The sequence below is a fragment of the Cynocephalus volans genome, chromosome 5 (assembly GCF_027409185.1).
Source record: "Cynocephalus volans isolate mCynVol1 chromosome 5, mCynVol1.pri, whole genome shotgun sequence".
Classification (NCBI taxonomy): domain Eukaryota; kingdom Metazoa; phylum Chordata; class Mammalia; order Dermoptera; family Cynocephalidae; genus Cynocephalus; species Cynocephalus volans.
In genome coordinates, this window is record NC_084464.1 from 45,360,834 (window position 1) to 45,382,402 (window position 21,569).

At 52.5% G+C, this 21,569-nt stretch overlaps 1 protein-coding gene across 1 annotated transcript; it reads right to left on the minus strand.

The window, feature by feature from the left end:
• Positions 1 to 3,893: 3,893 nt before the first annotated feature.
• Positions 3,894 to 21,189, minus strand: LEMD2 (LEM domain nuclear envelope protein 2). Its single transcript, XM_063097151.1, has 9 exons — positions 20,442 to 21,189; positions 18,518 to 18,558; positions 16,101 to 16,176; positions 12,955 to 13,031; positions 11,972 to 12,051; positions 10,151 to 10,296; positions 9,011 to 9,112; positions 8,831 to 8,933; positions 3,894 to 5,506 (listed from the first exon to the last, which is right to left on the minus strand). The coding sequence occupies exons 1-9, from the start codon at positions 21,175 to 21,177 to the stop codon at positions 5,356 to 5,358; spliced, it is 1,512 nt and encodes a 503-aa protein (XP_062953221.1). The 5' UTR covers positions 21,178 to 21,189; the 3' UTR covers positions 3,894 to 5,355.
• Between the last annotated feature and the right edge of the window lie 380 nt (positions 21,190 to 21,569).

Consider the following 21,569-nt stretch of genomic DNA (forward strand, 5'->3'; position numbering starts at 1 on the left):
TGGGGAGGGTCATGGATTTAGGGCAGAGGTGGACTCCCAGCCAGGCCTCATCCAACCTCCCCTGCCAAAGCCCCCTCTGTGGGCAGGGCCGCCCACCAGCCTGGCACTGCTGCTGGCTTCTGTTTTGCACATGCTGGTGTTTGCAATCAAAAAGTTCAGCGGTCCTTCCAGTGTGCTTAAATTAGTCCCCGTGAAAACCAAATCATTTCATTTGCAGAGAAGGGCTTAATTGCAAGGGGAACGAGGAGAAGGGAATTCTGTTGCCTGTTTTCATTGAAGAAAATTACCATACTTTCTCCTGTCTCCTTACTAGACAGAGAGCTTAGAAATTGGGCTGTAATCACCAGTGCTACCTCCTCTGCCCTTTCTTCTGAGAAGCTGGTGGCTCAGCCCTGGCCCCTTGGTGGGCAGCACTTTTATGGTTTGCAAAACAGCTGGAACCTCACCATACCCCTGTTATGTTGAGACCATTGCCCTCAACTTCACAGAGGGGCCTCAGTGATGAACTGGACCACACTCTTGGCAGGAAGAAACATCCTGTCACTCTCTTTAGAAATCTAGTTAAATCTTCTCCAAGCTCTCACTCACCGAGGCTGGTAAGAAATCCCACTTGGGAGGTTCTCCCCACCAGCGTCTTACACAAGTCTTGGGCTTGTCTGGTTTGGTGCCTGGCAGAGGGAGGGGCCTGGCCCCTGGACCATCTTTACCACGGCTTCTTCTGTTAGATGGGCTGTGGATGGTGCAGGTCCTGAGTGCTCTGCACTGTGTCTCACGTGAGGAAATGGAAATGCAGCAAACATGCCTGCTCCTGGTGATTTCTCTGGTCACCCTGAGAGCCCACCCCGCCTCAGACAGTCCAGCCTGGTCCTCTCTGTGATTAGTACAGAGACTGTTTCCCTGGAGTCCTCAAGGGAACACGGGGATATGGAATCCTCAGGGAGACAGCTCACAGGGGGGTGCTCACTGCAAGGCAGTGGGGAGTGTGGCGCCTATGCCAGATCAGAGTGAGTGGTTGTCCTCAAGTCACTCAGATGAAAAAGGAAAAAGATAAAACAAAACCAATTCAGATCTTAGAAACTCAATGTGAGGCTCTCCTCCTCCTTGGATGGAGGTTTCTATTCATCTGCTTATTAAACATTTACTGAGTGCCTACTGTGTGCCAGGCACCGTTCGAAGTGCTGGGGACACAGCAGTGAATGAGGCAGAGATCGTGCCCTTGAGGAGCTGACTTTGGTGAGGTGGTGGCAAGACGACGTGAATGAGTAAAACAAATTGCATGCCAGGTGTTAGGAGAGAGAGAGGAGGCTGGGCCCTGAGGGCACGGCTACAATTTCAGACAGAGAAAGTGACAATGGAGCAATACCTGGGAGAGGAGGGAGCCACTGGAGATCAGGGGGATGCACTGCACAGTAGGTGGACATCGAGTGCAAAGGCCTGGAGGCAGGAGCGGGTGTGAGGGCAGGGCAGCAAGGGCTGCGGCCAGCAGGGTAGAGGGCAGAGGAGCCATGGGGTGGGGTAGATCGCTGAGCCTGCTAGAGCCTCTGTGGGATCCTGGCTTTTCCTCTGGAATGAAGTGTTTGATTCTGTTCTGGCAAACACATAGCAGCACAAGTCTGGGAGCACAAGGCTTCCACCACTTTCCTTTGGAGAGAACGAGACTCTGGAGCCAGGCCGGCCGACTCCACTACTTGCCTCTCCCCCCTATATAAAGGGTTTAGCAATAGCACCTGCACCTTGGGGTCGTCGTGAGGCTTCAGTGAGCTTCGGCTCACTGGGAGCATGTCCTAATGTTATTGTGTGTTGGCTAATTTTATCATTTCTTTCTTAATAATTCCCCTTGCTACAGGGATAAAGTGACTTGCCTGAGGTCCCCAGCCATGGAAGGGCAGAGCTAGTTCTGTCTTCATCCACCGGGGGCAGTGTTGCCCCTGGGAAACATGGTGGCACCAGATGGCACGGTGCCCACGGGGTCCACCTCTCCCACTGATCCCTTTGCCTCTTTCATCCCTGGTGCATCACGAGACCCTCATGCAGACTCTCTCCTCATCTCTAGAGCTTTCTCTGGGAATGGTGTTGGAGGAGTTGGCCTGGCTGCCCCAGTGAGGACTGTTTTGAAACAGTAGGCTGACTTACTGTATAGCTGCTCTCCTGCCCCTTCCCTTTGGGGGAGGCCGACAGGATAATGGATTTGCGTCCACACACCTGCCTCAACAAAGGGATTTTTTTTTTTGAGGCTCAAAGTCAATGGTGTATTAATTAAGGGGAACAGCTGCTACTGCAGTTCTTTGGATAAGTCAGTGACAAATGGCCATGTTTACCTTTTTCCTGAGTAGAGACTCCGGAAGGTGGCCTGAAGCTCCTGGGTAGATGCCCATGGCTGAGATTTGTGGGGTACAGCCTGTCCCTCCCTCCTCCCCCACTTCGAGCTTCTTTACCAGTGCCCGCTGAGGCCAGAGAGAGCTGTTTGTCACTGAGGAGAGACAGGTCTGTGGCCCAGGGAGCACTTGGAAGGGATGTGGGCAAAGCAGCTGAAGCTTCTCAACAACAGCTTCTGCCCAGAGATGCCCTCAGACCCCCTCCTCAGCCAAACCCCACCACCCCGCACAGTCTCTTGTGAAATGAGCTGCTCAAAAGTAAGGCTTGGCCCTTCAAAGCTGTGGTAGGCGGCAAAGCCCGGATCTGCAGTGTCTGTAGCACCGAGTGAGGATGAGCGCACAGCTCGGGGCCTTTGTGCCCAGGCACTCTGTGTACCATAAAGGAGGGAGCTGGCTGGCAGGGGCCTTTTGTTATTTAGTTTATTTTGATCTCGCTCCTGCTCTCCAAACAGCTTCACAGAAATAGAGCCCTGCATTAGCTCCCTTCTCAACTTAAGACAAAACACGGCAGAGGGAAAATCTTTCACTGAAAAACAGAAAAGGGAAAGATGGGCTCATTTTCTTCTCTGAGTTGTGTTTCTGGTCCTTTGACTATTAATTTACCCACCAAGTTTCCAGCCGATGGGAGAACAGGTTGGTGCTCAGGTGCCAGCCAACACCCACTGGTGGGACTGGTGTGGGTGGGAAAAGGGCCACAAGAGGTTGCAGACCCCACGGGGCACAGCGGGGCAGTGGGAGTGGCCGGCCAGCAGCTCAGAGGCTGCTCTTTCTAGGGTAACTGACCTTAGGGCCCCTGCAAAAGGAAGGCCCGGTTGGATATTGGGGCCAATCCCAAATGTCTGCAGCTTTCTCCAATTGCCTCTGCCGCCAGTGCTCGTGGACAGCAGTAGGTAGGAAGCAGAAGCACACTCAGCAAACCTCTGTAAAGTCCTGCTGGTGTTTGCATGCGAGGGAACCCCCATATGCCCGCCGGACCACCCAGAAGGCCAATGCAGTGGTCTCCCCAATGGTTGAGGTCCAGAGGAGACAAGAAGTCTGCTTCCTTAAGGGACACTATCAGCTGCTGGGAAACAGCATCCAATCTCACTCTGCTCTTCCTCCTCCTCCCAGGGCTGCTGCTAAGCCCAGGGGAACCTTGGGTCTTGAGGGGAGGCAGAAATGGAGCCAGAACCAGGTGGGTACCATGTGAGTTCCAATCCTCACAACCAACCTGCAAGGTAGGATCATCACACTGTTACAGATGTGGAAACCCAGGCTCCGAGAGAGGTTATGTAGCCTGCCCAGACCTGTCACTAAGCGGCTGAGGCTGGGGCAGGTAGTCCAGACATCCAGAGAAGCCATAGAGCCCCATGTCCTGCTGTGCCCTCTTCCGCCTTCTCTCCTGGCCGACCTCTCCCAGAGCCAGTGCTTAATAACTCTGCACAATGCCATTCCTGAGACAACTGCTTTGGGGTAAAAGGGAAAGAACCATGGAGGAGAAATACATCCATTTTTAATAAATAGTTTATTCATCCAACAGTTTCAACCCTGATACTGAGGCCTGTTGCAGTATTTCTTAACTCTTCTGGCTGGAGCCTGATTATGAGAACATGTCCTCACCACGGGGCTGGCGCTCAGATTCCAGCCCCACCGTCCATCCAGACATCAGAGGAAATGAGAGAGTATTACTCAAATGAGAGAGACTTGAGCTTTATTAAGGAAACAAAAAATACCAATAAGACCAGAAAGGGGTGGCTAATACCTTCTGGAGGCAGCCGTTGTGTCTGCTGTTTGCTCCCCCTCTCCTGCCTGCCGCAGATGAGGACATTTGGGGATGAGACTAGCTGGAGAGGCTTCTCGCACTTAACTAATAAGGCCCCCCGCCAGGGTGTTTCTGGAGCCTGCCTCCGCTGAAGCGGAGCTGGCGGGAGGGCCCTGGTTTGCGACGGCGCGGGCACCGCTGCCATGTGGCCAGCAGGGGGCAGTGTGCGGCCGCCGCGCCTGCCCCGCCCCGCCTGCTGGGCGCTGCCGCAGCAGCTGCACAAAAATAAACGCTGTGCTGGAAGTTCTGGTTAAACAGCCCAGGTGGGGAGGCTGTGGTCACAGTAAAGTTGGTGATCTTCGCACAAGAAGCGCGAGGCTCTCAGCCCTGCACAGATTCCTGAGGTCCTGGAGTCGGCATTCTTGGCCTGACACAATGTCGTGGCTGCAGCTCTGGTCTCAAACTGCAACTTCTGTGAGAAGCACCACCAGAGGGCCCACCCGGGGAGGCTGCCATGGGTGGGGGCCCTGGAGACGGTGCTGCAGGGCAGCTGGACCCTCCCTCTGCTCTCAGCCCCTTTCCCTACCCTGGGTTCCTCCCAGGAGGCCAGGCCAGCAACTCACTCCTGACTCTAGGGCCTGCCGTTTCTAGATAGTTCCCCTACAGTCACTTGTTTTAATTTCTAGCATCTTCCCTGTTCAGGATAAAAGAGGCCCATCCAGCCAGAGGACAGGCTTTCTCCCCACATCCTTGAGCTCCCAGGTAGCACCCCCTGAAGGCACATGTACCAAGCTGTTTCCCATCCCCTGCTGCCCCAACCTGCCATCCCTGACCCAGCTCCACAGGCACGAGGCCCAGCTCCTAAGCTGGGCTGGCGTGGCCGAGCTCTAGCTGACCCAGCCTCACGTTTGTTCTGCAGGGCTTACAGCTGCTGCTCTTTTGTCTTTTCTATTCATGAAATTACAGACCCTTCTCCCTTCTTCTGCCAGCAAAACGTGGCAGAGAGGATGGGCCCTTGCCCCTGGCTTCTCCCCTCCACCCTTAACGGAAGCCCACATTTTCCTAATGAGCTGAGCTCCTCTGAATAGTCTTATAGAGAGAGACCTTCGGACTTGTGTCAGGAGGACAAAAAGTCAAGGCAAATGTGAATTCAGCACCGGTAGGTCTAGTGACCTTCTCGCGCCACTGGAGTGGACTATCCCGGGACAGGCTGACTGGGAACAGGCCCCTGCCCAGGGTTTATCGCTCCGAGTCAGAGAAGGAAGAGGGCTTAGTCCATCTCCACACCAGCATATCTTCTCCAGCCACACGGTGAGACTCTGTCTGGATCCGGGATTCATTGGAGGCCAGGAACTCCACGGCTCGGTCCCAGACCCGCTTCATGCGCCTCCTACAACAAGAGGGGCAGGGCTCAGCAGGTGAATCGTGCCCTCAGAAACTCTGCCTGGCGCCACTGAGAGATGAGCTGGCCTGGCGACACCCTCCCTACAAAGAGGGACACATTTCCAAGCTCCAGTGTGGAATTTATTTAGGGGAGAAAAAGTTGCCAGGTACTAACTTCACAACTGAAGAAAACAGAAATTTCTTGGGCCACAGAGAAATGATTCCTCAACCTTCTGTGCTCCAAAAACATTCAATTAAAGGGACCTGCCAGGGGCCGAAGGCATCTGGAACACCCCCAGATCTCCAAGTGTGATGGGCTGTGCTGGGCTTGCCAACTTGCTGGGATCTGTTACCTGCAGCGCCCTTGCCAGCCTAGCCCACCACCGGGGCCGGCTGCATATTAATGCCTCGTGTGGGCTAATTAGAGAGCGGCCACTGGGCTGGCTGTTGAGTCTAAACTCCACAACACTTCAGGGGATGGGCCGACCTGAGCATCAGACTGGGAGGCAGAGAAGCTGGGGCTGCTCTTGGGAACCAGAGTCACCAGGGAGGGCCCCTTCTGGTGGCCAGAGTCCCTGCTCTGCTGGGTCCCTGGGGCCTTGCATCCCCTTGGGCAGCACTCTCCCCATCTCTTCTTTCAGACTAGACAGAAGGTTCCAAGGCTGTCAGGGAGGGTTGCTTTGAAATTTTCCCTCTGATGAGCCCCAGCCTCACACAGACCTCAGCCTCTTCTCAGAACTGCGGACCACCTCTCCATGACCCCATGCATGGAGAACAGATAGAGGTGGCGGCTGAGTCAGGAGGCAGGGTGGGGGTATAAGGGCTTTCTTCCCCAGGGGTCAGCCCTGTCACCAACCAAACCCCACAGCCTGTTCAGCAGCCCCCACTTAGCTGGTGTGGTGAAGGCCACATGCTCCCTGGGAACTGAGCTCTGAGGACAAGGCAGCGGCAGCCAGCACTGAGCAGAACAGTGCCTCACCTGGCACCTCCTCCCCAGGCTGCCACCAACAGGTAATGAATATGCCTGCCCAGAGCAGTGCTCCAATCAGCTCCCCTACTTTTCTCTCCTAATAAACAAGTTCTTCACATCTCACTCAGTTTTCACAAGCAGGCCCTCAGCTACAGAGCAGATGCGACATTGACCTAATGCATCCTTATAAGCCGTGAGCTGGGCTTGTGCTGACTGGGTGCTCGGGTGATGAGTCAAGAGACTGAACACCAGTAGCGCGTGAGCTCCCAGGGTTTCCAACAGGCTCAGACCCTGCACCTGACCCGCCAGGAGCTCAGAGTGGGCGACCATGGCTACAGGTGAGCTGCATCTCATATTCTTAAACAAGTGAATGTGTGTGGGATGTCATTTAAGCCCAAGCAACAATGGCTACCCTTGGATGAGTCCTCACGGGCCAGGCACTGACATAGTGAGCTTCGAGGCCACCTCCCTGACATCCATCCCCCCTTCCCTTAGGACTTGTCACTACCTGATATCACATATTTTCCTTGCACATCTTGTCATCTGTCTCTCTCCCTTGAACACATGCTGTAGCCGGGCAGGGATTTGCTTCCTCTACTCCCTGCTGTCTCCCTGCGACCCAGTGGAGTATGTGGCATGTTGTAGGTGCTCAATGGAAGTGGATGAATGAGTGAATGAGTGAATGAATGAACAACAGCCTCTCTTCACCACAGCCCTCTGCAAGAGGTATCACTTCTGTTTTGAGGAAACTGCAGCTCAGAGAGGTTGAGTGAATTGCTCATGGTCACACAATGACTCCTCCTGGGGCCAGGAATTATGTGGGAGTCTGAGTACACCAAGTGGCCTCCCCTGGGAGCTGGAGGGCTGTGTGACTGCCTCACACTGGAGACCAAGAGCAAGCATGTCTCAGAGCAAGCACAAGACCATACTGCGGTCAGTCTGCTCTCTCTAAGCTTCTTGCCTGCCACCTTTCCGGGGGGTGGGTGGGCATGGAAGTTATCTAGCATCTTCCTGTTTAAAATGGACCCATAAACGCTTTACTCTTCTGATTCCTCTTGGGTTGCATGGAAAGGTTGATGTTGACAGTAGAGCCTGGTAGTGGGAGCACAGAATTGCCACTAACCGTGGTACTCTGAGCAAGTTCCTTAACCTCCCTGTGCCTGTTTCCTCATCTGTAAAATGGGGGTACTCACTGTTCTCACCTCCATGGGCTGTTGTGAGATCCAAGTGAATGGCTTTGCACCTGTGGAGAGCTCAGAGCAGTGCCCAGTGAGTGCCCAGTGAGCACTCGGCGGGTGAGCTCTTAGCATCAGCTGGCAGATGACAGCATCTGGCCAGACACCATGGCGAGTCTGTTGCGGAGGGCCACCATCTGAGCCAGCACTGTGATCATCCCTGTGGCTGCCTCTAGGGATTCTGCCCCCCTCCCTACCCTACCCAGGTTTTGTCAGGACCAGAGTGCACAACCCCAGCATCACAGCCCACTGTGGGGAAGGGTGCCCCTGCAGTTGTGCAAGACAATGGCCTTCCAGCCCTGTGCCCTGGAAGCTGACCCCACTCACTGCTGTGAAACTTTGCTTTCAATTATATGTACATGCATGTGTGTGTGCATGGGTGTGTGGGAACTGGATCGTGATCTCATAGGTAATATATTTCTGACTGCGGGTCATATTTAAACAAGTTTGAAAAACAGTCTCCTTTTCCTTGCTAGTGATTGATTCATGAATGGACAAGTAACCAATTCTGGCCAATGGAGCCTCAAGGAGTTGCCACTGAAGGCTACTGGGAATGTTTCCTCCTGCTCATAAGAGAGCATCAGGAAGCCCACTTCTCCCCTAAAGGCTGTGAGAAGGCAGATGTTGCTCCAGCTGCTACTGGCCACCACCCTGCAACAAGGGACCCCAGCCTGCTGATAACATCCACAGGAGAGGGCAGGACCACAAGAATCACAGAGAAATGGAACTAGGGACGTGACCATTCTGTGACTGGAGCCCACACCACTCCAGACTTCCACTTACAGAAGCCCGTCAGACCCTTCACTGCTTTAGCCACTGTGGGAGGGGATTCCTTTACTTGTAACCCAAAGCATCCCAACTGGTATCAACACTAATCTCTACAGAGGAGCGGGGCTGTGCTTCTATATGCCTTGTCTAGCTCCTTCTGCCATAAGGAGCTGAGCACATTGGTGGAGCAGCAAGAGGTGAATGCAGCTCCCTCCCTGAGACCCTGGGGACTGATCTGCCTTCAGCTGATGACTGACGACTGCCATCTGCTGGGAGACTCTGGGCTTCCTTCCATGGAGCTCTGTGGGGTCAGGCCTGCCTCACCCCACCCCAGCAAGCCCAGCCTGGGAGGACTCACCGGCTCTGTGGAGGGATCAGGGTGTCGCGCACGTGCAAGATGCCCACATATGGGTAGCGCTCCATGTCCTGCTCCCAGTCCACATAATGGTCCTGGACCACATCTGCAGGAGAGAGCACACTGTTTAGGGGAAGGACCTTCTGGCAGGCTTGGGCAGCCCTTTCACCAGGGGCCACGCACCTATGATTTTCTTCACCATCTCATACATGGCCTGTTCCTCCTCTTCTAACTTCCGCCACCGATATTTCAGGAGAATCAGGAGCCCCCACAAAAAAGCCAAGCCTGTGAGAGAACAAAACTCCGTTAATCCCTCACATCTCCTTCAGACGTCCAGACACTCAGTGGTCTCACTATGGGCAAGATGCTGTGCTGGAGGCTGTGGATAATCTGCCAAATGTGCTCTGTTTACCTTTACCTACTGTGTGTCAGGCACAGGGCTAGCATGCAGGAAACAAGGCATGCGGGAGTACGAAGCGAGGACAGGCTATTAAGTGATCATCTTCTTCCCACTGCTGTCACACAGAGACAGCCCCAGCCGTCCAGATCTCCGCTCCTCCCAACCTCGTTCTGGGGCTTTCATCTCCTCCCTTGTGAACCAGAACATGGTGTTTCATACATATATACATGCCGTGGCCCTTTGTATTCTGAGATGCTGCCGCCGATAATGATTTCTATGCCTGATGGCGTGGGGGAGGGAGCTGTGTGCACACTGAGATGGCCTGTGATTTGTTGCTCCGGCTATCTCTGGAGAGCCTGTGGTTTCTGTGACTTGGCCTTTTGCCTTCAGAGACACCCTGAGGTCTCTTCTCAAAGGCGGTCCGTGATGTCAGGGAGACAAGACCTGCACTCTCCTTTTCAGTTCAGCACCCTGGGTCCTTCCTGCTTTCATCAGGTATCTGTAGCTCTCCAGGAGATGTTTACATTTCTCAGGGAGTAAAATTAGGCCAAGCCCCCACTGTGCCTCCTGCTCAGAGCTGGTCTGCATAGAGGATCCTGGCAGAGCCGCTGAAGGGACAATGCCCATTCCTGCCCATGTTCCCTCTCAGGAAAGCTGACAGTCCTCTGCCCTGAATCAAGGACATTTTCTAGTTAGCCTCACATTCCCACCACCAGTCTCCAAAGGTAAAGACAATCCAGGGCAGAGGCTGACTTGTTCATATCCTCTGTTTTATTAGACAGACCTCAGGTTCACGAGACAGATATGAACCCTCTGGGCCTGGAATTTCTATACCTCATCACTCATGCCTAGGAGTATGCCTGACTGCTTGCAAGCAGCCCTGACAGCACAGGGAAGGGGAGGGAAGGGCACTGAACACTTACACCAGAAGAAGATGAGCACGTTGGTGACAGCAGTGAGCAGGGCGCGGCTCAGGCGACAGCCAACACCCATGCGGGGGTGGGTGGATTCCAGACAGACCACCTTGTCCACAGTGGTAGCCAATTCAGAGGGGTCTTCCCCTTTCAACCTGCAACAGGAAGGACACGGGGCTCTGAACATATTCGAAAGCTCTGAGGAACTGCTGTATGAGCCATACTTCGAACAGGAGAAGGGGAAGGAAGGAGTGGCCTAGAGGCCTCTACTTATTTATAGAATAGGCTTGCTATTCAGGTTGTGCTCTTTCCAGAAATTTCCCACATTGGCTACTTAGAAAGAATAAAGCTTAAAAGACAGCAGCAGGCTTGAACCCCTGCCGCTAAAGTGACGTCCCCCTCTGTCGGGTCTTTGACAGCCTCTCTCAGCATGCAGAAGATTAAACTGTAAATTGGATTCCCACCTCCCAGCACAGAGAAATGGAAATGTTTACTGAATCACTGGCTTTGCAACTGTGTGGCAAGAACTCAGAGACAGAATCTGCGAGGAGGCACATAAGCTGTTTAAGGAGAAAGATCTTGGGGCACCTGTGAGGCTCACGGGGATTGAAAACCACCAGGCTCTCCGTGGCCAGACCGCTGTCACAGCACCTCTACCACAGTCCCTGCGAGGAGGCGTCAGGACCTGTGGGGATGCCAACACCCTAGCCTTCTTCCAGCGAGGTGACCTGGGGTGACGATATCATGCTCTTGAAGTTGTGCACTGGAATAGCTGGCATCTGAAGTGTCCCGATTTCTCATGACCCACTTTCAACACTGGTTGTCTGAGCGGGTGCTGCCTTCCCCACTATGAAAAGGCAAGTGTCACCATTCTTCATGTTAGCAGCTTCAGTGAGTGCCGCTGAGGATAAAATCCGTATTCTCCTCTGCCTTTCCTAACACAGGAAAATCGTTCAGCCACTCAGGGAGGCTTTTTTTTTTTTTTTTTTTTTTAAATAAGCCAACAAATTTTAATCGTGCCATGCATCCAGTTATCAAGCTTTAGGTTGAGCTGCCCGAGGGGCTTCTGCTGAATGCACTGCTGATGGAATTAGTAATGTTGGTGGATGAGAGAGGAAGAGAACAAAACCCTGCAGTGTGTTTTAATATCAGGAGCTGCAACCTGAACAGAGATCCTGACAAACACTGAGAAGTTGGGAGGGGTTATGTGATGCCTGCTCTTCTGGGGGGTGGGGTGGGGTGTCTCTCGGGGCTGTCTGGCTGCCGGCTGTGTGCTCCTCCCCCTGGGCTGAGCAGCCACATCGGGCCTTTCAGCTCCGTGAACGGGCTCGCTATCTCTGTGAACAGTGCTTGCCAGTGATAAAAATGAGGTGGAAACTGCCCGGTCAGAATAAAACCCCATCTTTCCTTAAGCAATTTCCATGCTGAGGAAAACCAACACATGGAATCATTTCATCTACAAATGAAGACTAGCACCTGAGGAGAGGAAGTGCAGAAAAATGCTTTCTCCAGCAAACTATGAGGCGTCGTTGAATTAAAAAGGCACAGATTGAGTTACTTGAGACAGGATTAGCTGGAACATCATTCTAACATCCTAACACCTGGACTTTGTGTCTCATCTTGATGCTGCTCCTCACACTTCATTCCAAACACTTTTTCCTTCTGTCGCCCAGCTTCAAATCTAGCCCACAACTTAGCCGGGACACCCAGCCTCTCACTTTAAACCTAAGATACCTCTGTTGGAGCATGGGAGTCAGTTGACCAGTGAGGACAGTGGCCAGAGTCGCCCAGGGCTGTGCTGCCACCTCGTGATGCCGTGCCCACACTCACCAGATGCCCACATCCTTGTTACTGCTCAGTATCCAGGTCAGTGCGGCTTCAAACTTGGCGGAGGAGCTGCTGGTCACATTCTGTGAGAAGGGGTGGGAGACAATTAGTTCTGTGTCTGGGCGGAGCAGCTGGAACATTATTCTGCTGCTGGATTAAGGAAGCCCTCTCCTATGTCCTCCATATGCCCCAAAACCCCGTTCCGCTAAATACGTAGCAAACTGGCAGGAAGGAAATCTGGGGCTGATGAGGGCCAAGGAAGAGGCAATAACCGGAGGAGCCGATGTGGAAGCACAAGCAGGAAAGCAATGCGGGGCTGAGGCAGCCAAAGAATATAATTCTTTCAAGGACTCAAGCGCTGGGCCAGAGAACTGACAGCTCATCTTGGGGTAAAATGAAAAAGAGCACTGTGGTGGGGGCGGGGGCCCAGTGGCCAGTCCTGCTGTGTAGCCTTAGGCAAGTCCCCGACCCTCTCCAGACCTCAGTTTCCTCATCTGTGAAAATTAAAATAGGTGACCCCTAAGGTCCTTGCCAGCTCCAAAGTTCCATTATTCTATCCTGAGGCCATGCAAAAATCAGATAGACCCTGAGCAATCTGAATAGTATGAATTCTAAAGGGAGAGAATGGACAGGGTAAGTATGTACCCGGAAAGCTGTTGAGAAGGGGAGAAAAGCAAACCAAAGGTGGAGCAAGTAACGGCCACTTAAGGCAGGGCAGCCTGCAACGGGTGTTAAGCTGGTTAAGGAGCAGAGGGCCTGGTGTGAGCCATCCGCCCACACACAGCAGGCTCAGCTCTGGGCACAATCACCGCCATGGCTGCCTTAACTTAAGGTAGCCTATTGCTCCACTAAGTTTAAAGAAAAAGGAAAGCCAAAAGCCACAAAGCAAACACAAAACAAAGAGGGGAAAAAACCACAGGGCTTGAAAGATCAATAGGAAAGCATCAGGCCCTCCCGGGAATGGATAAGCACCGACGCCTACTTACTGCTATGTATTCCTGGGCTTCCATAACAGGAATGCATTTGCTTTTTAGCTTCTCTGGATTTCCACACTCAAAATTACCTAGGAGAAAAAAAAAACAAAACACATTCAAACACAAAGAAGAGGTGAAAAAAATTACTCTAAAATAGACTAAAAAAATGCAGCAAGAATCAAGCCATCAGCTCTAATAAGGAGCATGTGGCCCGGCAGCTCCCAGCTTCTGTGGGGCACCTTCACTCTGCAGCAAGATCAAAAGCCACTTAGCTTGGATCGATTCCAGATCATTAAAACCTGACCTGCAAAGCAGTGCAGCAATTTGCATTAAATGACTAAAAAGCTGCCCAATACCAAGGTCTGTTTGCAATTGATCCCTAAAAGGATCAGACAGATAACTTTGGAAGGTACCAGAACAGCACTATAAATAAACACAGCCTGGGAAGAAAGAAAGGCAGGGAGGCCATGGGCACTGCAGGCATTCTGACTCATGACAGGCAGGTGACCTGGAATGCTAGGCCCATTGTTTAGAGGGGTCCTGAGGAGAGATGTCCAAGATGGCCCTGTGGTGGAAGAGGGCGTCCGTGTGCTGGGCAGTGGGCTGGCATGCCAAGGATGGAGTAGTGCCACCCCTTAGTACTGCTCAGCCCCCTGGGCCTGGCCAAAGAGCACCTCCTCTGGGAAGCCCATGGCCTGCGGGTACCTCTTATTTGGCCACATTGCTCCAGACTTGATGGCCTGCCACAGCCCTCAGCTCTCAATGGCAGGCTGTGGTTTACTGTCATGTGCTGCTTTGTGGGCGTCAACGGGGCTCCCTGAGAGCAGGGATGGTACAGGCCAGGTGCGCACAAGATCCTGACGACTCCTGTATGGCCTGACTGCTCTCAGCCAGGCAGAGCCTGGAGGCTTGGGATGGCCAATCTCTTTGTGTCTGTGTGCTGGGGGAGGGGTGGCTGAGGGTAATATTAAAAAAAATCCTGGAGAATGAACTGAAGCCTGCCCCCTACCCCCTAACACAGCCAAATCTTCCTACTTCAAAGTTGATCTCTACTCTCTGGATCCCTTGAGAACACATTGGCTTCTAGCATCCTCCTGCCCTCACCAGAACTGTCTCTGCCTTAGCTAGGCCTGCCTGGACCATCTCAATGGCCCCCTGATTAGTTTCTGCCTATCCCCTCTCCAATCCATGTTTTGTTAGTAAAGCCTTAAAACGATCTGCTTAAATGACACTGTGCCAATCCAGCTGCTGCTGCATTCACCTTCCTGGCAACTGTGAGCATGTCACTCCCTGCTCAAAGCCTCCCTGGCCCCCACTGCCTGCCTGATCAAGCTCCAGTGGCCAGGCATCTGTGGCCCATGGTGGGGTCCAACCGAAATTTCCAAACTTCATTCCCTCTTTTTCTCTTTCCCCCATGAACCTGCTGCTTCCCATCCCTGACTTGTAATTTCTTGCCTCTTTGGCCCGCCCCTCCCCCACATACATATAATCTATCCTACCTGGTCTTCAGGGCCGGCACAGATGCCACCTCCCCTATGATGGTTTCTTGACTGCTCCAGCTAAAAGGCATTGTGCCTCTCAGAACTTCTGGCCTTGCAGTTCTCGGCCAATTGCATCTTACATCATCCAGTGGTCAGAGAGCTGGGTGGCCTGTCTCTTCTACTAGACCACAAGCAGCCTGCAGGCAGGACCCTTGGCTGAGTCATCTCATATCCTGCAGGGGGCAGCATAGTGCCCAGCCCATGGCTAATCCCCAACAGGAGGTGGGGGAAGGGGGTATGGCCTAGTAGATACCCTCCCCTGCAGCCTGTCTCAGTGAGACCTGCCAGGATTGTCAGAGGACAAAAGGCACCAGGGCCCTCGATGGCATAAGCTAGACCACATATGGAGGGTAGGATGGAAGAGAAATATCTACTAGGGCCCAGTTTAGAGCAGAGCTTCTCAACTTTAGGGTGCACACAAATCCCCTGGGGATCTTGTTAAGTACAGATTCTGATTGAGTGGGTTTGGGATGAGACCTGAGATTCTGCATTTCCCATAGCTGCCAGGTGATGCTGATGCTATTGGTCCTTGGACCACAATTGAGAAGCAAAGGTTTGAAACATCCTCTTAGGCCAGAATTTATATCCCAAGCACCTGGGCCATATGGAGGAATGCCCATGATGGCTGTGATGCTGTAGAGCCCCAGCTCCTGCCTCTCCTCTGAGGGGCTTCCAGATGCTCCCTGACCAGTCTCCTACCATCAGGAGGGAGGAGGTGGCAAAGCTGATGCCCACGAGATTGACCCTGAGGACTGAGGACTGAGGTCCACCTGACCTTGACCTCCCAGTGAAACTTCAGACAGGGCTGAACTCACAGGCCTAAGACCCATCTTCCGAACATCCCTTAAGACTGAAGTGCTCCATCTGGTTCTGGTGCTAAGGATATTTAACACAAGGCACAACAAGCCTTAGATATTCACCTATGTCAGCAAGTGATTTTCAGAGCCTCCTAGATGCCAGGTGTTGGACACAATAACATAGGTGACATCTCTGGCCTCAAGGAGTTCACTGAATAAAACAGTAGGGGATCCTCCTGAAACAGTTTTCAGAGGGTATTTCGTCGGAGTGCTGAGAATGCCTTCCTCTAGAGTACAGCACTTGACTTTCATTTTGTAGAGAAAAGACAGACCTGAGATCACTTGGTCATACAGCGAGACAGAGGCCTTGAGAGGGTCAGGGACTTGTCCATGGTCCCACAGTCATATGCGGTCATCAGGACTAGATGCGGCACCAGGGCCCACCACGCAGATCACCTGCTACCAACACAGGCAAGAGTCTTCTTCCCTGGCCCAGCCAGCACTGACTCCCAGAAGACCTGGGCCTGGTCCCTTCCAGTGCCAACATGGACTCCCAAAGCATTAGCTGGTGGGTATCCCAGGGAAGGGAGAACATCTGCTGAAAGGCTGTGCATGTGCCAGGACCCAGAACCCTTAAAGAGGAGCAAGAGCCAAATGTGTTTTGCCCAAATGGGAGGCTTAAAACAGCTGTGCCTGTGCGTCTTTTGGGAGACAACCAGAGAGCGTCTCAGCTGCCCACCAGCCAGCCACAACCCAACTAATCAGAGCAGCAGCCCACACCCCACACAAGGGAATTTCAGTACTTATGAGACCTACTCACCGGCTTGGATGGCCAGGAAGTTGTACAATTCATGCAGCAGCTCCAGCAAGGCCGCCTTCTGCTTGGCCTGACAGAACTGTAAAGGCACAGAACAACTGGTCAGCAAGAAGGGTAGGTGGAGTGGAAGGTCTATTATTACTTCTCAAGTCCAATTGTCAAGTACTAAGCAGCAAAGAACACCTCATACTTTTACAAAAGAGAAACAAATTCTGCAGAGTGCTGGGTCCAGGGAGAGAGTGGATAAATATTGGGTTAACTGAAAAAGACACTGTAGAAGAGGAGGCAGAGCTGTATGCAGACACAGCAGCTAAGGGGCTGCCATCCCAAAGGCCCCTGGCCGATGCCCCCAGGTCCCCTTGGAATCAAGGCCAGTAAGAGGGGCCATGGGGCACAGGGAATGTGCCTGTGGGATGAATGCAGTAGCCCACCCTCTTTAGAGGGAAGAGCAAAGGCTGTTGGAGCTTGCAGAGCCCCAAGTTGACAGGGCAGAAGGTAGTGAGTGCAGTCTTGTCCCTTCCTTGGACCATTCCTGTCTCTTTAGGCAGAAGCTAGGTAGAAGCTCGGCAGAAGCTCATCTGAGTAAGGACTGGTGAGAACTCTGTGTGAGCTCACAAAGAAACTACACAGCATAGGCTGATACCATCTAAAGGAAATGGGAGGACAGAAGGTACCAGACAACGAGAAGGCCTGATTGAGACAACACACCCACTCCCATCCTGTCCCCACATTTTCAGCAGCACAAAGGCAGACAGAAAAACACAGCATCACAGTCCTCAATGGCTGAGACGGGAAAGAACACATATCTGAAACTCAAATGCTGTCTGGGCTCTGGGGAAGTCTGGAGCCACACAAAGAATGAGACTTTCAGCAACAGCCTCAACAAAGCCAAGAAGCGCATCCCACCCTGCGTGCTCCTGTTTCGACCCTCCATAGAGGCCGAAGAGATCTCAGCGGCATGAGATCTCAGCTCAATGAAGCCTGTTTTGGAATAGCCCAGACTCTGCTTTTTGCTGCACGGATGCAGGTTGGAATGGTTACAAATATCGGATATCCAGCTTCTGAAGCCCTGGCTGGCAGGTGCTAGAGGCTCACTGAGCATATCTCTGGCGTGGATATGGAAGGTGCCCATCTGGGCTCACTCAAGTGGGGAGTGAGTGTGTCCAGCTCAAAGCAGGGCTGAGGAGCAGATGTGTCATTCACTTCTGGGTCTGATATATTTAGAGATGTGAACAACCAAGAAATAGAAACCAGGAACCCTTTTCTAATTAAAAGACAAGCAAAACTAACACCACCAGAGATATCTTACAGAAAAGTTATCTTGTCCTGTTTTTGTTTTCAGTCTTCAAAATTCTAATTTCCCCTTCTGGCCGCCTGTGTTTCTGGGCCACCTCCTCTAATCATCAACAGCAGTTTTTACGATGGAAGGCAGATTAAATATATTATGTATCTGTTTTTACAAAACAATTGGGAAGCAAAGATATTTGCTGGATGAATGCAATAAATGAATGTAATAAAACACCCCCTAACATGACACATCAGAAGCCAAAGAGAAATAAAACTGGTTATCTGCACCAGGATGCCCTTTCATTAATGTAGGTAAGGGATTCAATGGAGGGGCGTCCAGATGACCATGCATCATTTCTTTCCAGGCCTGGGGCTGCCAGAGATGTCAAGTAAGGGCTCAGGAGGCCTGCCATTGCACACTTAATAATTAGACTACTAAGTCATGCCCTCTGGCAACATCAGACTTCTCCTGGTAGGATTTATAACCTGAAAATTTATTGCCTCGTACCTTCCCCAGACTATCACCAGTACCAGCATTCCAGCTCCTCACTAATGCTGCTTTTATGATTCATAAATGGATGAGGCCGCTCACCTTCCCCAAATATTATTCGTAGGGAACATTAGAGTGGCATAAAACAAATCTAGACATAGACTGAGGGCTAATTTCACTTAAAATGCATTTCAAGCAAACCCCTTATGATGTTTCAAATCAGACAGCATTTTCAAAGCCATAGACATACCGCTAGAGGAGAATGTGGCCTCCTGATGCTTAAAAACTGCCAGCCCTTCCTCCTGATGCCAGGGAGCTTGAGAGGTCCTTCAGCAACAACCTACTGCATCACCAAAGATCGACTCCAACAGATCAAAGGCCCTGATGCTCAGATTGATGGGAGGGCTTCTGTAACAAGCCCAGGGTTGGATTTTGGAAGCTCAATTCTCTGTATTTCAAGTACTTCTTCACTGCCACAATTGAGTCTGACATAAACATCACAGAACACAATGTGACTCTGGTACATTACGGGAAGCACTCCCTGAAATGATCCTATTATGATCTTTTTCTGAGGAAGTTTACTTCCTTATGGAGGCTAACATCCTCAGGAGGGATAATAAAAGCTAGAGAAACTCAGACTCACCTCATCTGTTTTTCTCTCACAGTCCACTGGCAATAATTTCACTGGGACCAAGAAAAGAAACACAAAGGAAATTAAAAATGTGGGTTGAGGAAAATAATATGAAAAGAGACCACTCTCAAAATTCATGAGAAGTAAAACATTACCAACATAAGGATGGGGATTAGAAAGATGTCACCTAAATGAGGCATTTAAAAAATGCAGACAGTAAAATGTAAGGGTTTCCCAGTCCTAGGTTAGGAATTAGGATAGTTGGGTCTTCATCCCAATTGCAAATGATTAGCCATGGGTTCTTGGGCAGCTCAACCACTTGGAACCTCTGTTTTCTCATCTGTGAAATAGGATCAAATGGGCCTTTCCTGCTTTACTCGGAGTTAGGCTCAAATGAGACAACATATACAACAATCTTGTGAACTGTAAACAATGATATGTTAAAACAGGAATTAATACCATCACGGGAGGGAAACTCCAGGTAAATCCTAGTATATATCTCAGAGCTGTTGTCTTAAAGCATCTTAGCAGCAAGTACAAATGTGGTATGTTTGACACCAGTGTAGTTCAAGTACCAGCACAGTGCTGTGACACTCCCAGGTCTGCTTAATTTTTCTAGCAGGTTGATAAACTATTTACATCGTTGATAAACTGCTCTCATACTGGTGAAATCATTTGGGTATCTGCATGTCTGTGATCCCGGGGCCCACAGATTGTACACACCCAAACATCCAAACAGCTAAGACATTATTTAGCTTTTTCCTGTATTTTGGCTATTCCTGCTAGGCATGGAAAGATGTGGCCTTGGCTCGAGGCTGGTAACAGTATTAATCACACTCATGCTTTGCAAAGAATATTAAAAGCTGGTGAACTACAGTGACACTTTATACCTAAGTGTATAATGAAATGATCTCTAGGTTGTTTTGTTAGACTAGAGCCCAGAGTTAAGAGGCAAATTTCCCTTTTAGGACACAAACCCTTAACTATTCAGGAGACATACTGTATCCTGCAGACCTCCCACTGGCATGTCTAATCATGTAACTAAACGTGGGACAGAAGGATGGCTGGGAACGTCCTTGAATCATAGACCCCCTCTTAACACACCCCACGAGGGTGCTGCAAGCAATGATAAATGCCTCTTGCTGATATCAGTTTGAACCCTTCAAAAGGTTCTTCCACACCTGTCTCTCAGGCAGGGCTAGTATAACCCCCTTTTGACAAGGGCCCTGAGGTCCAGAGAAATGGAGTAAGTGGTCTTTTTGGTGCTGCAAGCTGGGCACCCAACAAGATCTCATCTATGGGCCAGTGAAATCTGTGGTGCCTTCAAATGGGCACTAATGTGTGAGTGAGCAAGAGTTCAAAAGGGAAAAAAAGGGCCGGCCCTGTGACTCACTCGAGAGAGTGCAGCGCTGGGAGCACTGAGGCGGCGGGTTCGGATCCTATATAGGGATAGCCGCTGTGCTCACTGGTTGAGCGTGGTGCGGACAACACCGTGCCAAGGGTTGCGATCCCCTTACCGGTCAGCGGAAAAGAAAAAAAAAAAAAGAAAGAAAGAACCAAAAAGTGGTGGGGGCGATCTGTCAGAAGAGACTGGTTTTCTCTTTCTTTCAAACCAGAGGTTGGGGTAAGAGTGACTACAAATGAATGATGCTCCCGGCACATAGCTGAAAGGGAGACATTAGAAAGGAGGGATAGGACGGAAAAGGAAAACAGAAGAAAGCGAAGGCAGAAACTACTGCAGATGCAGGAAACCTGGCCCTCTCTTCCCACAGCTGGACAAAGGAAAGTGAAGGTGTGAAGGTGTGAAGGTGAGAGGGAACTCAGAGGGAGCTGACAAAGCGCGGGAGTGTGCGGCCTGGCGTTCAGAGGGACGGGTGGGCGTCCCAGCGGACACACGCGCCCCCAGGGCCCTCCCCTGAGCCGGCCCGGGACGTACTGTTGTCCTCCGCCTCCTGCGGCGCCGAGGGCTTGCCCATCTTCACCCAGAGGATGCCCAGGAAGACGAGCAGCAGCCCCAGGCTGGCCCAGAGCAAGAGCCGGGACAGGCAGCGCTCCAGCCGCCGCCCCACCTCGGGCCGGGTTCGCGCCGTGCCTGCAGGACCCGCTCGTGTCGCCCGCAGGCCCGGGCGCGGGTCGGGGCCGAGGAGGGCGGAGGGCAGCCGAGCTGGGGCCGTGGATGTGGCCCACCAGCGGCGGGCCGGGGGACCCGGGCCTAGCACGGCCCTGTCGGGCAGCCGGGCGTCCTCGTCCTCCTCGGAGCTGGCCCGGACCGAGGCGCGGCGCCTGAGTGGCGCGGGGCGGGCGGGATAGGCGAGGCCGCGGCTTCCGGTCCAGGAGGCCTTGGAGGCCCCGAGATCACCGTAGGCCCCAGATGTCGTGTAGGCCGAGCCCGAGGCCGGCGGCGAGAGCCAAGGCTCCGCTCGCAGAGAGGCCGCAGCGGGCCGGGCGCGCAGCGGCGCCTCCTCGCGTAGCCGGGCCTCGTCCCGCAGCCACTCCCCGGTCCGCGGCCGAGCCTCGTCCCGCAGCCGCTCCTCGTCGCGCAATCGGGCCTCGCCCCGCAGGCGGCGCAGCTTGTTGCGGTAGAGTTCCCGAGTGGTGTCGGTGATGGGTCCTGGCTGGGAGCCCAGGGCCTGTAGCTCCCGCCGCAGCTCCTGGTCCGACAGGCCGGCCATGGCCAGGACACCGCCCCCCGCCCGCCCCCGGCGCGCACCGCACCCGGAACTGCTCTCGCCGGCAGTGGCGGCGGAGCGGGCGGGGCCGGCGCCATGATGGGAAGGTCGGGCATGGCAGCCATATTGGGAAGGTCTGTGCCTGGCCGATGGCCGGCCATGATGAGGAGGTCAGATTTGGCCTCCTGAGGCGCCATGTTAGGAAGGTCCGAGGGAATTTTTTTGTTTGTTTTTTCCCCGCTCTTGTCCCGCCCTGCCCCTGTCCCTGCCCCTTGTTTGTTAGACCAAGCGTTGTTGATCTCTGAATCCACCTCCCCAAGCGCGGTCTCTGGCACGTGGTATGCATTCACTAAAGTCGTGTTGATTTATTGGATGAATTGCTTAATGGTGAAAGA